Source organism: Urocampus carinirostris, chromosome 5, assembly GCF_059441175.1.
Source record: "Urocampus carinirostris isolate Australia breed hairy pipefish chromosome 5, RoL_Ucar_1.0, whole genome shotgun sequence".
Taxonomy (NCBI): Eukaryota; Metazoa; Chordata; class Actinopteri; order Syngnathiformes; family Syngnathidae; genus Urocampus; species Urocampus carinirostris.
The window spans coordinates 28781365-28795162 of record NC_142353.1 but is presented as its reverse complement, the minus strand read 5'-3'; the positions used below and the strand labels follow the sequence as shown (position 1 = coordinate 28795162).

At 39.9% G+C, this 13798-nt stretch overlaps 1 protein-coding gene across 5 annotated transcripts in view; it reads left to right on the top strand.

Moving 5' to 3' along the window:
• arb2a (ARB2 cotranscriptional regulator A) overlaps positions 1–13798 on the top strand; it is a 261702-nt gene that overhangs the window by 158196 nt on the left and 89708 nt on the right. For all 5 annotated transcript variants that reach the window (XM_088336391.1, XM_088336390.1, XM_088336389.1 and 2 more), the window contains exon 9: positions 13664–13780. In XM_088336391.1, coding sequence (XP_088192517.1) covers positions 13664–13780 — 117 coding nt within the window. The remainder of the gene's footprint in view (positions 1–13663; positions 13781–13798) is intronic.

The following is a 13798-nucleotide window of genomic DNA, read 5'->3' as shown; positions in this document are numbered from 1 at the left end:
AAGGGATGAATAAAGGATGAATTAAATTAAAGTATACAAGAACACAGAAACACAGAAAAATAAAATACTTAAAATGAGCAAAAAACAGCTTACAATGTAACCTTGTTTTCACTATGTTCTAAATGATTTCTTTTTTTTTTTTGTGAAAAAATAAAAACATAAAATTATGAGCGAAAGAAAAAGAAAAGCAGGTTTTGAGTGTCGCCTTGGGACCAATATGGCAGCCAATCATGTCAGCTCCCTTTCGGTCAGGATCCTTTTACGTCAAATAAATGCAAATTCCTCAACCGATAAGTGTTTTGATAATGCATGGTTACGTGATTGTTCATATATGTTTGCTTGTCCTATTTTTGTCCTTTTTAAATGAAGGATACTTTTGCAACTATTCTCACTGCTCTTAGCACCACCACTGTTGCCAACTCTGGACAGTTAGGATTAGTGTTGGATGTGTGAGTTTTTGTCTGTGTGTGTTAAGTGTTTGCCAGGCTGCAGCAAACATTGTGTGAAGACACACTGGTTTCTTAAGTGGCAATGATATCATGCGTGCCGTTCCAAAAAGAGTTGAGTGTAAACATCTGGGCATGTGTGTTGGCGCTATGAAAACCATTTGCCGTAAAGAGACAGTGTGTAATACTTGACCACTAGATGTGACCGACGTGATACTGAAATACTGGTATTGTGTATTCCCTACATGTGTTCATGTCATATTTGCATGCTGTCTAACTGTTGTGACAAGAAATCTACTCCTGCTAGCTTATTCGTTTTCCCTGTATTTTATCCTTTTTTTTTTGATTCCCTTTTACAATTTTTGTGCAGGAGTTTGCTCCCCCACATGATACAGTAAACTGTGAACTATTAAGTGATTGTTAAGCTTACACAAAGATAAAGACAACCTAAATTGGTGTTTTAAAGGGCCATGTGCATATTATTTGACCACTAAATGATACTGTATTGTGTTGTGCAATTAAAAATGAGTGCTTCAAAGCACATGGAAGAATCCAAACTATGGAGACTCAAAGTGACTTTCCATAAGATGTTTGCCTTTTCGGCTACATGTAGCAGTAGTATGGCGGACAATTGTGTAGGCTCCCTCTTGGTGAGCCTCATGTTATGTAAAATGCATACAAACATCTTCACCTCTGAGCAAAAAAGTAGAAACATAAAGAAAAAAAGCGAAGAGAAGAAAGAAGCTAAAAAATGATAACTATAGAAATGACCAATGGAAAAAAGAAGAAGAGTGGAGTTTTTTGGTTTTAGGATTACCCTTACCAGCAAAATGGCCAAGAAACACACCTGCTGCCTCTAAGTGAGGCTCATGTTATGTAATGCATATTTTGACCTATGACTATTGTTAAACATGCATGTTTAAATATTTTATGTAGTGATGCATTTTTGTTTCTTTTTATTTAAACCTGAAAACTTTGTAGGTAGAGACATATGTTGTATGTAAATTAGGTAATCTGTTCCAAGCCCAGCCAAGTTATAGTGTGATTATTATTATTAATTTTTAATAAATTATAAATGAGCATCAGAAAGTGAAGCAAATACATGCTAAAATTAGATAACCACACAATAAAAATAAAATAAGAGGCACAATGTAATAATAATAATAATAATAATAATAATTAAGGGAATAATAAATGTATATTACTTTACCTTTTTGCCTCTCGTTTATTGAAAAACTGATCCAATGACGTCTACTTTTGCAATCTTTTGACAATCTGTCAGAAAGGCACGTGGCAGGCGTAGCAATAGCCCGACTTGTCAACACTTTTTCCAGGTGATACCTTTCCACAAATTCTTCATGGAATTTTGCTAAAATGTATTTAATTCGTGTCGGTTGAATGATGCCTGCGTCTACCCGGAAACCTTCCTCTTCTTCACCTGTGAACTGTGACGGTGACACAAAGAGCACGTGTGCGCACTAGTTATCAAACAGATTTAAAGAGATAGCCAATTTGTTGCTGTAGGTCATTTAGTGTAAAGTGTCGATAGGGGATGAGCTTTTACTGTCTTTTATCCGGGAAACTCTGGGAGCGGCGAATAGCAGCGGGTACCTTACTGTATTTTTGACTTCGTAACTAGAGGCAATCTTCGTAACTAGAGACAATATTTTCCCATTCAGCTACATTTTAACCTGAAACTTTTGTATGTAGAGACATTCTTAAGTAAAGCTACCGCAGTATTTTGGAGCCAAAATACCTTATTTGTGAATAACACTCATTTGTGTAGAACTAAAACTCCTAATGTTCTTCATTAGAAATTGCTATAAAATATTTTTGACTTGTTTTTGTAGGTGACACATGCTAAACACGTGCGGCCATGATTAAAATCATTAATACAGAATGCAAACTATGACCACAATATCAACATAACATTTACAATATATTCATTTTATGGCCTTTAAAATCAAATGTATTGTCAGATACACCAAAGAATTGTTTCCCTTGTCGTATTTTTTTCATTTATTCATATATTTCAGGATCATTTTCTCCATTCTCTAACATTCATCGCTGGTACTGTGAATAATAGTGTGCTAGTGAGATATGATCCAATGTGATTATATATGTTTTCTACATCACCAGTTGTGTATTGGTTAGTATTTCTCTCACCACCGGGACCCGGGTTCGATTCCTGTTGCATATGTTTTGTGATTATGGTCCGCAATATTTTTCGACTGATCACCCAATGCACAAATATCCTCTTTTACACCACAAACTTAACTTGTTTTTTTAGGTGAAAAGAGTAAGTGTGTTACACACGAAGAATATAAAAACATATCCAAATGAGCATTTATTTTTAGTTTTTTTTTAATTGAGAACGCTACCATTAATTAGCATCCTGCGCTAATTGGATTTAATCTGATATGATAAATATCCATGGCGTGTACAGCGGTTCCCCAATCAACAGTCCGTATTAACCGCTTATAACGGGACAATTTGATCGGCCTCGCCCTCCTTGAAATCCCCCCCTTCTTCCCCCTTTTGTCTCCCAACCCTACGGCGATGCTGTAAAATAGAAAAGCTAACCTCAATATTTTCCCGGGACTCGCCGGCCCATTAAATCGCCCTTCCCATGTGTCAGCTTCCGCCGTGAAAATTCTGTATAATTAAAGTTTCTTAATGATTTATAAGCCACGATAATAGCCGTAAGTATTTGAGAGTGGGTTAAAGGGACAGCCTCTGAGTGCAAGCTGGGATGACCCCTTTCGAACGTGGTTTCGGATGGGCGACTCTGCCGGCGAAGCGGCTGGGGGTTCCACGTTGAAAGATAACGTAGGGGGGGCGGAGTAGGGCCTAATAAGGGGCCTTTTGAGAACGAGGCCGAGATCTCTGTGCTGTAATTTTAAGTGATGAGACAAAGAGGAGAACGGAGGCCTTACTGAACTGTGGCTGACGTTTGGCTGTTGCTAAATCGAAAGAGTTACTCGGAGGATTAAGTATCAGGGTTTTTTCAAGTGCTTCAAATCCTTGAGAATACTTGATATTTAATGTAGTTTTTCCAACGTCTGAATTTTAGTTAAAATGCGTGTGAATGCTTGAAATGGTTGCCATGTTTCCCGGCAGTCTTACTTGCACATTGAATTAAGTAAAATTAAAACAAGTCTGCTTAAAAATGATGCTGACACGTCTGGGGTCTTTACATTGTCATTGCATTTCTTTTTCCCTCGTGATTAGCACCATCTGGCATTAGTTTGCACGGCATTGTCCTATGAAGCGTCATTGACCCTAAAGGTGCATGCTACACCTAAACAGGGCGCCATAACATGTGTATGTTTTAGTGCAATAATTACATATCAATTATAGGCATTAATTATAAACCATGCAAAAAGTAAATGTAGCATTTCTTAGGGGTGAATTATGATAAGAACTTACTGCAATTGAAAAAGTAAGCTACATTTTTAAGTCATTTTTATCAAACACCTCTATGGGGAAGGGATTTGTCTCAAAATATTAAAAATCACTTGTTTTGATACATGTACACGCAAGACTAAAAATCGCATATGTAAATGTCGGATGTATTTGTTTTATCTTAATAGTACCGTAAAATTTGGGAAATTGGCTTTGAAAGTTCTTTAAAAAGGGCTTGAATTTGGCCATGAAAAATAAGTACGAACCATGATTACATGAGGCTTACCTAGAGGGAGCTAAACAATTGTTTGCCATTTTGCTAATAAGAGTACCCCTAAAACCCCAAAAGCTTAATAAAAAGGCTTAATAAAAAGATGAACAAAAAATGTGCCCTTCGGTCACTTTGAGTGTCTGTAGTTTTTAATTTTCTAGTGCTTTTAAGCACTTATTTTTGGTTGCACAACACAATAAAACGATATTTAGTACCCAAATAATACACACTATTACTTTAAAAATAATTGTCCACATTTAGTTTGCCCACCACTGTCTTACAGTGTTAAAATTGTAAAAATTAAATAATAATAATAATTAATTACAAAGCAGGACATACATTCATGGTAAATTATATTTTCTTACTCATAGAAGTGTTGTCAAACTTAAGCTTTTATAGAACATTTTAGTATACAACAAAGAACAATACTAGTTGTTAATGTCTTCAATAATAATACTAATAATATATTTTGAACCTCCCGTGTGGAGTTTGCATGTTCTCCCCGTGCTTGCGTGGGTTTCCTCCGGGCACTCCGGTTTCCTCCCACATTCCAAAAACATGCATTTCAGGTTATTTGGCTGTTCGAAAGGTGTGAATGAGTGAGAGAATTGTCTGTCTCTGAGTACCCTGCGACTGACCGGCATCCAGTTCAGGGTGTCCCCTGCCCACTGCCCGAAGTTAGCTGGGATCGGCTCCAGCACCCCCACGACCCTACTGAGGATAAGCGGTGCAGATAATGGATGGATGGATGGATAATCATTGTACCAGGTTTAGAGTTGAGGCTCTTACAATTAAATAATTTGTTTCAGGCTTATTGTCCCCTTAAAAGGAAACTATAATATTTCCTACTGGTAACCATGAAAACCAGTACAATTTGTTTCATGTAGGGGAGCAAACCCCTTCCCAAGAAATCGGCTTGGAGAGGGATGGGCGCTGTCAGGCTGTACTGGCACAGGAAGCGGTGCCCCTATTTTCGATGCTGATAAATGTTAATGGTCTGCATTTATATAGCGCTTTTCGAGTCAATGAATACCTCCCAAAGGACTTTACAATGTGCTTCACACTTCTCCCTATTACACATTAACTAACTGATAGCAGAATCAACCATGCAAGGCATCTACCTGCTATCGGGGGCATTAGGGATTCGGTGTCTTGCCCAAGGACACTTCAACATATGACACGGAAGAGCCGGGAATCGAACCTGCGACCTTTTGATCCCCATGAATCGTCATATAATGTGCATTTAAAAAAAAATGCACCAGCCTTTTTTTATAGAGACACAACTCCTGCACCCATTAGATGATGTTAACCCCAGCGAGTCGACAAATAAGAAGGTAAAGCTTCTCCAATATGTCGAAAGTAAGCGCTGATTATGTAGATGGATCACTTAGCAACACCTACGTGGACGTAATACACAGGGAAAATGAAAATTATCCATGACCCCGTGCTCCTTTCACATAAAAACACTCACTCAAATTAATCATCAAGAAAAAAAATCCATTTTCTTGAGTGTGCTGCGATCGCTCTCCGCCGGGCTGTTATTGTTTATGAGCCCTCGTTACACCTAACTCCCCCTACACTAGTTCCCCCCACAATAGTTCCCCCTTACACTCGTTTCCTCAGGGACGCAAGCTAGGCGTGACGCCGGAGGGTCAGGTAGGTTTCCTGGCACGCCGCTCTCTGTCCTCTGCCTTTTGTTTGCAGCAATGCATGGCCAATTCTTGACTTCCCAGTGAATATTTATTGTTTTTCCTTTTCCTTCCTCCTACTAAGTGTTTTTTTCGTCTTTAACACTTCTTTGAACAACGTCGCTCACTTCATCCCCTCCACATCAGCCTCACTCCCTCATTCTCTGAGTCATCAACACATCCCAGAAAATTATGGGCTGCTCAGGAAGACATTGCCAAATGTTGTTTACCCTTTCCTTCAACCTTCTTCTGACCTATTCCCATTTTGTCTTTATTTTTCCCTTTTATCTCGCCATCCCCATCCACATTCTTCCTTCTATTTCCCCTTTCCCCTTTTATTGTTTAATTTTTCTCTCACCCACCCTTTAACCTTCTGACTTCCCTTTTCCTTTTTGATTTTATTTTTCTTTACCCTTTCTGTCAACCTTCTCTTTACCCATTCCCCTTTCTTCTTTACCCTTTCTTTATTTCAGCTTTTTTTCCCATTTTTCTTTCCATTTTCCTTAACCTTCTACTTACCTTGTCCCCTTTCGTCTTTATGTTTCCTCTATTTCCCCTTTTCCTCAAACCTATCTCTTCCCCTTATTTTCCCTTTGTTTTCATTTTTGTTTTCCCTTCCCCTGAATGTTATCCCTTCCCTTTCGCATTTGTTTTCTTTTTATCTCCCTTTCTCCTCAACTTTTTCTCTTCTTTTTTCTGTTTGTTATTTTTTTCTCTCCTCTTCCCTTCGTCCTTCTCCCTTCCCCTTTCCATTTATTTTACCTTTTACTTTACCCTTCACCTTAACTTTCTTCCATCCAGTTTATTTCCTTTTCATCTTCCCTGTCCCTCTAACATCTCCATTCCCTTGTTTTTACCCCTCCTGTCAATATTCTCCCTGCCTCTCAACTTTACTTTCCCTTCTCATTTAAAACTGATTTTTTTTCTTTTCCCTATTTCTCAACAATTTCCTTTCCCTTCTTTTTCATTTTACCTTTTTCTTTACCCTTCCCCTCAACCTCATTGCTACCCCTTCCCCTCGTGTCTCTATTTTTCCTTTTTATGTTGTCCTTCTGCTCAACTTTTTCCCTTTTCCTTTCCTCTTTTCATTTCCCCTACGGCTTTCACTTTTAGTTGATTGTTCCCTTGTTTCATTTCCCCTTTTCCTTCCCCCTTTTCTTTTACCTTTCCCCCTCGGTGACTGATTAACTTTACTGTTAATTTTTTGGGGTCAGTGGGAGTTTTATTTTTTTCAACTAGAGTAAAATGTAAACGCACATTCACTACAGTAGGTGGCAGCGATGCGTCTGCCAGTAAAGAGTGAAGAGGCTATAAAATCAGCCTTGCTACCTAACACTCTCTTTTGTCGTGCGCCGATAAGTGGTGAAAGGAAAGCGAAAAGGAAGTTGTTGCACTTTCCCTCCCTTTTACGGCCTCCGCCAGAGTTCACGCCAACTCCAAGAGTAAATGCATGTGACCTTAGGAAGCACACAGACCAAACCACGGCGGGGCCGTCTCCCGAGGGTCCCTGCTACTAGGCACGACGCTTCCTTCCTGTAAAGTGAAGACAAAGGATGCCGGGGATCGACTGGGGAACGGGTCTCCTCGCTTCAAAGACACAGGAAGTACTGGTGTCCTCTCTTCCTGTGGAGGGTGGCGGTTGTTTTCATGAGAAGAGGGGTTTGAGGGTTTTAGACAGGCGCTTGTGTTTTTCTTTTGGGGGTTGAGGGGAACACGCCCATGGCAACCTAGATGTGACTTCAAGTTGAGTTTGGTGCTTAGTCTATGAACATTGATTTGTTTTTCTTGTAGACAAACAAGATATTTTTTGAGTGCATAGTCCTGTTTTTTAATCTCCAAGTTGACTTTGATTAACTCGTTCAATGTCAGACGTTTCTTTCAAAAGGGGAAGAGCCGGTGCCAGCTAAGTTCTGCCTTTTCCATCCATCCATTATCTTCACCACTTATCCTCAGTAGGGTCGCGGGGGTGCTGGAGCCCATCCCAGATATCTTCGGGCAGGGGACACCCTGAACCGGCTGCCAGCCAGTCGCAGGGCACACAGAGACAGACAACTCACTTGCTCATTCACACCTAGGGACAATTTAGACCAGTCAATGAATCTAATATGCATGTTTTTGGAATGTGAGAGGAAACCGGAGTTCCCGGAGGAAACCCACGCAAGCACGGGGAGAACATGCAAACTCCACACAGGAGGTTCAATCTCATGACCTCAGAACTGTGCCGCACACGCACTAACCACTGCCCCTCCGTGCTGCCCAGTTTTGCCTTTTAAAATGTTTTTTGTAAGGCCTACAACAAAATTTTGTTCTGTTGCTATACAACACATATTCAAAAAATGCTTCTTACCGCTAATCTTTCATTAGGAAAAAAAACATTGTTTAGTAAACAACTGATGAACATTGATTTGTTAAAGGATGCATTACAAGCAGAACTTTTACTTACCTTTTTTTTTCTTTACATTTTGTGATAACTCCGATCTCTAAAACAATGTTTTAGACAAACTCAAAGGTACTTTGCTTGTAGAATAACATTTTATTGCAAAAACCCTGCACCTCTGCATGTATTATGCACGAACTATGGATGAACTTTTCAGCGCCTGATGTTTCTGGTTATGTGCTTACATGATTTTGGTCAATCGTGTTCCTTCTGGACGTGCACGAAACATCATTCTTCTCTGCTTCAACAATGACAAAAGGAATTTTTCATATTTTGTTTTCGAAGGAAAACAAAGTTAGCTCTCAGTCCTTATCCATATGTTTACTTTTCTCAACACACTCCTTCACTATGCCTACCCAGTTTCCCCCTACACACTCAATTACTGGATACGGGAAGCAAAACTAGGATGTGGGGGCTTCCTCGGTGTGTGGACAAATATTTGATCAAAAATCACTCCTGCCATCCAATTGTGATTTTTCAGATTAAAATTGGTCCCAGATGGTAGTTACTTACTTATGAGCAATGCCAAACCCGTTGTAGTAGTTTTTCAAACAATAACATGTATTTTCTTCTTTTGTTTTGGCACTCAGGGATAATACTTCAAAAAACGTATTTATACGTTATGGCACTGTAGCCCTTTAAAGAAAAAAGTGCTATCGGCCAACCTTGATGCGAACTCACCTTTAATCCAGTGCTATGTTTACAAAAGTAGGGTACTATAAGGTAAAATTCTTAAAGAAAAACAAGACATTCTTGTGGGGATTGTAGACCACTTTATGAGTATTCAAGATGATCTTGATTAAGGGCATTGTACCCCTTTACTAGACACATGCTATTGGTCAACTTTGTTGTGACCTCGCATTCAGTCCACTTTCTTCCTTTTCCTTTTATTTTTTGAATTTTTCCTTTTCCCTTTTTCTTTTCATGTTTTCCTTTTCTCTTCCCTTCCCCACCCTTACCATTCCCTTCTATATTTCCCTTTTTTCCCTCCACCTTCTCCCTGCCCCTTCCCATTTTGTCTAGATTTTTATTTTCCCTTTTCCTCAACCTTCTTCCTGCTCCATACCATTCTAGTTTCCCTTTCTTTTACCTTCCCCTCAACCTTCTCCCTAGCTCTTCCCTTTTCGTCTTTCTTTTCCTTTTTCTTTTTCCTTCCTCTAAACATTCTCCCTTTCATTCTTTTCATTATTTCATACTTGTTCTTCTCCACATGTACCTTTCCTATTACCCCCCCTTTCTCTCCCCTTTTCCTGTTCCCTTCTGTTTTAATTTTCTTTTCTCTTTCCCTTATCCCCTTGCCCTGCCCCTTTCAATTTCATTACTTTATTGACACCCTTTTGTCGGGACGGTGGGTGTTTTTTGTACTAGAGTAAAATGCAAATGCAAATCCATTACAGTAGGTGGCAGTGGTTCCCTCTTTGTCGAGGTGTGTAGTAGTTTAAGCTATAATATTATTAATAGCTTTGGAAAAACAAATGAGGCTCAGGGGGCTTGCATAAAAAATGTTTTGTTAAAATGTAACCTATAAACTGATAAAAGCAGGTCACATTTGTGCGGGTTATATTAGCAACACACTACAATCTTGTAATTTACATGGCACATTTTTAAATGGATCCCAGTAACTTATATCAGCCCAATTAAAGTCATGTGATGTGGTGTGCTTAATTTTAGACATTGCCAGTTTTGTCAAACAATATAAAGCATTAAAAAAAATAAAAATAAATCCTGTTGAATTCCCATCAGAAGACTTTGCACCTTAACGAGGAATCAGTCTATTATGCCGTATTGATTCTCAGTGACAATTCCTTGGCATCACTCTGTTTATTTTTGCAGGCCGTGCCACTTATCTTTGCCTTGTCGCTGCTTTTTTAGTGTTTTCCACGAAGTGCGCGTGTTTGTCTTCTTGTTTGAGTGTGTGTTGTCTTGTTTGTCGGTCGTTTGTTTGCTCTTGCTCGTACGCTTGCAGCGGCAGGACAGTTAATCAATCACCCATCAGACGCTGCTTCGGGGCTACGCGGGAAGTCCTTTTTTTTTTTTTTGCAGCTTGGCAGTCGGCTGTCCGGGGTTAGCTATGAGTTGAGTCTGATGCAGGCCTAGGAAAACTATGGCCCGTGGGCCACATATGACCGGTCGGACTTGTTAATCCGGTCCGCCAAATGACAACGTTTCATGGTATAATGTTCATAAATGCTGTATGTAGTGGTAAATAATGACTTACTAGGACACATGTGTTATTGTTTTGGTGCCAGTCTTGTCCCCTCGGTCCCCAGTGTGTATTTCTTATCCCCCATAAGAAATATATTTTTCAGGAATCATCAAGGCCAAAATTCAAATAGTTATCTTAATTATTTTCTGTATTTTTTTTAACATGTATGTATATTATTTATGAATTTATCTTTAGGAATATATGTCCATCAAATTGCATGCTAGAATATAAGATAAGTACATTTCTGAGCCTCGTTCTTTCTTTTTTTCTGTCATTTATCACCCTCCTACTTTCATCTTTCCTTTATTTATTTGATTCTTCTTTTGATCATATTTTCCTTCATTACCTCGTTCCTTCTCCCCTTCATCTGTTTGTTTGTTCCTTCCTTTCTTTGTTTTGTTCATCTTTTCTGCCTTTCCTGCCTTTCTTCCATATTTCCTTCTTAATTTGTTCTTTCTTGGCTCCTTCCTTTTTTTCTTCTTGATTTGTTCCTTCCTTGGTTCCTTCCTTTTTTCCTTCCTTACTTCCCTTCTGTCATTTCCCCTTCCCCCTTTTTCGGTTCATTGTTCCTTCCCCATTTCCTTCCTACCTTCCTTCCTAGCTGCCTGCCTGCCCGCTTGCCTGCCTGCCTGCCTTTCTTCCTTCCTTTCTTCCTTCCTTCTTTCATTATTTTTTTGCCTTACATACGTCTCTCTTTCGATACCTTCGTTCTACATTCCCTCCTATTTTCATTCCATCATTACTTCCCTAGTTACTAACTTGCATTTTTCATGTATTTATTCGCTCCTTTCTAATTTCCTTATTTCCTTTGTAAATGTGTTTCTTCTCCCCTTATTTTATCTCATGCTTTCCTTCCTTCTTTCGTTTCTTTCTTTCTGCCTTTCTTCTTTCCTTAATTGTTTTTTGACTTACATATCTCTCTCTCTCTCTCGATACCTTCGTTCTTCCTTCCCTCCTTTTTTCATTCCATCATTACTTCCCTAGTTACTTACTTGAATCGTTCATGTATTGTACCAGCTCGGTAGCCTTGATGGTAGGGCGCCTGCTCCGAGACTGGGAGGTCGCTGGTTCAAGCCCCGGCCGAGTCATACCTACTCATTGCCTCCCTGCTTGGCGCTCGGCACTTAAGGGTTGTAATTGGGAGGTTTGGTCACCTAATGACTCCCAACATGGCAAGTTGGGTCTAAAATGGCGGCTGCATCGGCTCGCTACAGTTTAACTGTACGAGTCAGGTGTATCGGCATTTTGTTCTGTGTGCATGGTTACAAAGAATGACAATAAAAGTAAATTATATTCTATTCTATTCTCTATTAATTCGCTCCTTTCTTAATCCCTTCTTTCCTTCATAGGTTTGTTTCTTCTCCCCTTATATCTCTCCTGCCTTCCTCCTTTCCTTCCTCCTTCCTTCCTTATTTATTTCCTTCCTTATTTCCTTCCTCCTTTCCTTCTTCCTTCCTTGCTTCCTTGCTTCCTTCTGCCTCTCTCCTTCCTTTTATTCTTTCCTTTATTCAATCCGTCCTTCGTTTGAAAAGGCTGTTTACCACTACAGTTTGTCAAAGTAGACTTAAGCATAGATATTACATGTGAGAGTATATCTTTATATATGTACTGTCGAGTAGCTACTTCATCTGCTAATTGAGCTCCATTCTAAAGAATGTATTTAATGCATTAGGACGAAAACTGAAAACAAGATTATTGGCATTTATGCATCAGTGAAAGAAGAGTGTGTAATCTATTTCACTGCTGCACCTTTCCTGTCAGCGCCTCGCTAAACGCACAGAGCAAGAGATTGTTAACCTATTGTTGTAAGCCCTGTTCTCTTTTCTTCACTATTTTATCTTAATGTGAAGCACATTGCAAAGGTTCACTCTCAAGGTCTGGCTCCAGTACTCCTTGGGGTGTCTCCAGCCGTGTGGGTAGTCTATTGTGGTACGGTAACAAGTCCTTTGTGTGACATTTTCCTTGGCGTTGACATTCAGCGGGGAATAGAAAGATGGTCCTGCAGACGCCACTTTCTCTGACATGTGAAGGGAAACGGTGTTAAGAATGGGAGCCGAGGTATTTCAACGTGCAGCGAGAAGGACGTTTGCACGTGACAAGGACACGCCATAGTGGAATAGCTCTTTTATATTTCGCTATACTATAATGCTATACATCTTGTTGAATTCGTACCCTACATTGAGTGAAGCACCTTGCGGAAATAAAACCAGATCCGTCCGTCATATTGAACTCATAGTATTGTAATTCTTCGCTACTAGGTGCTTTGTAGTTTGAGGCCTCGGTGCAAAAATATTCTGTGAGTCTATATCCCCGATCACATTTTGCTGCCGATGAAGGACGGCATAGCACATTGTGGTCAGGCCTTGGGGCTCTTTTTTGCCGTTCCATCCACCAAAAAGTGAACTGCACTATTGCATTTGCGATCCTTTATCCCCGATCGCATAATGTTGCTAGCAGGGGACAACTTAGTGCACTGCTTTTTTGTCGTTCTGTCCTGCCATTATCAATTATTCCCAATCCTATATTGCTGCAATCATAAATTGGTAGAAGGCAACTTTGGCGCGAGGTGTGTCATTTTGGCTCATATAAAATGAAATGCTTGGTTGTGTCCATGATCCATTATTCCCGTTTGACTATTGCTGAGAACAGGGGCTGGCAGGACGCAATTTTCCTGTGCCTAATGTCTCTTTTCCTTTTTTGTCTACAAGTGGCGACCAACAAAAGGAACTGATGTGCCGATGCGGCGTGCGCAGTTGTGGCAGTGGTCCATTATCGCTTGTCGACATGGCAAAGACCTTTTTGTTTTTCAGTTCACGCGGCTCAATTGACATTGTTGTCAGCCTTAAATGAAATGCACTGTTTTGGCCACGATACATTGTCCCCAGTCAACTGTTGCTTAAGACGGGTCCGGGTAAACATATTTGTGTCATTCATAGCGGCTCTTTTTGCCCGTTATTTTCGCCTCAAGTAAGGAGCACCCGTGCAGTAGTGTTCTATTATCCCTGACCAACTATTGCTGTGTGCGGGGCCTGGTAAAGTGCATACTAAAATACATTGCGAGAGGTTCTGGTCCCACATTAACTGCCGTAAACAAGGGATTAAAATATTAGCAAGTGCCAGTCGTCAATCTGTTAAAATAACAGTGATGTATCATATGTCACCTTCATATCCAATTCAGTTCATTAACGTAGCTTTTGTGTTTTATTGTAGATGAATCAGAGGGAAGACGAAGTGAGGGCCAAAGTGATCGCCGTGGCTATGTCAGATTCTGCACACAACGTTTGGCTGCAGGAGACCAGTAAAAGCACACAGGACTGGATGCAGCAGGTAAAGTATAAGTTAGAG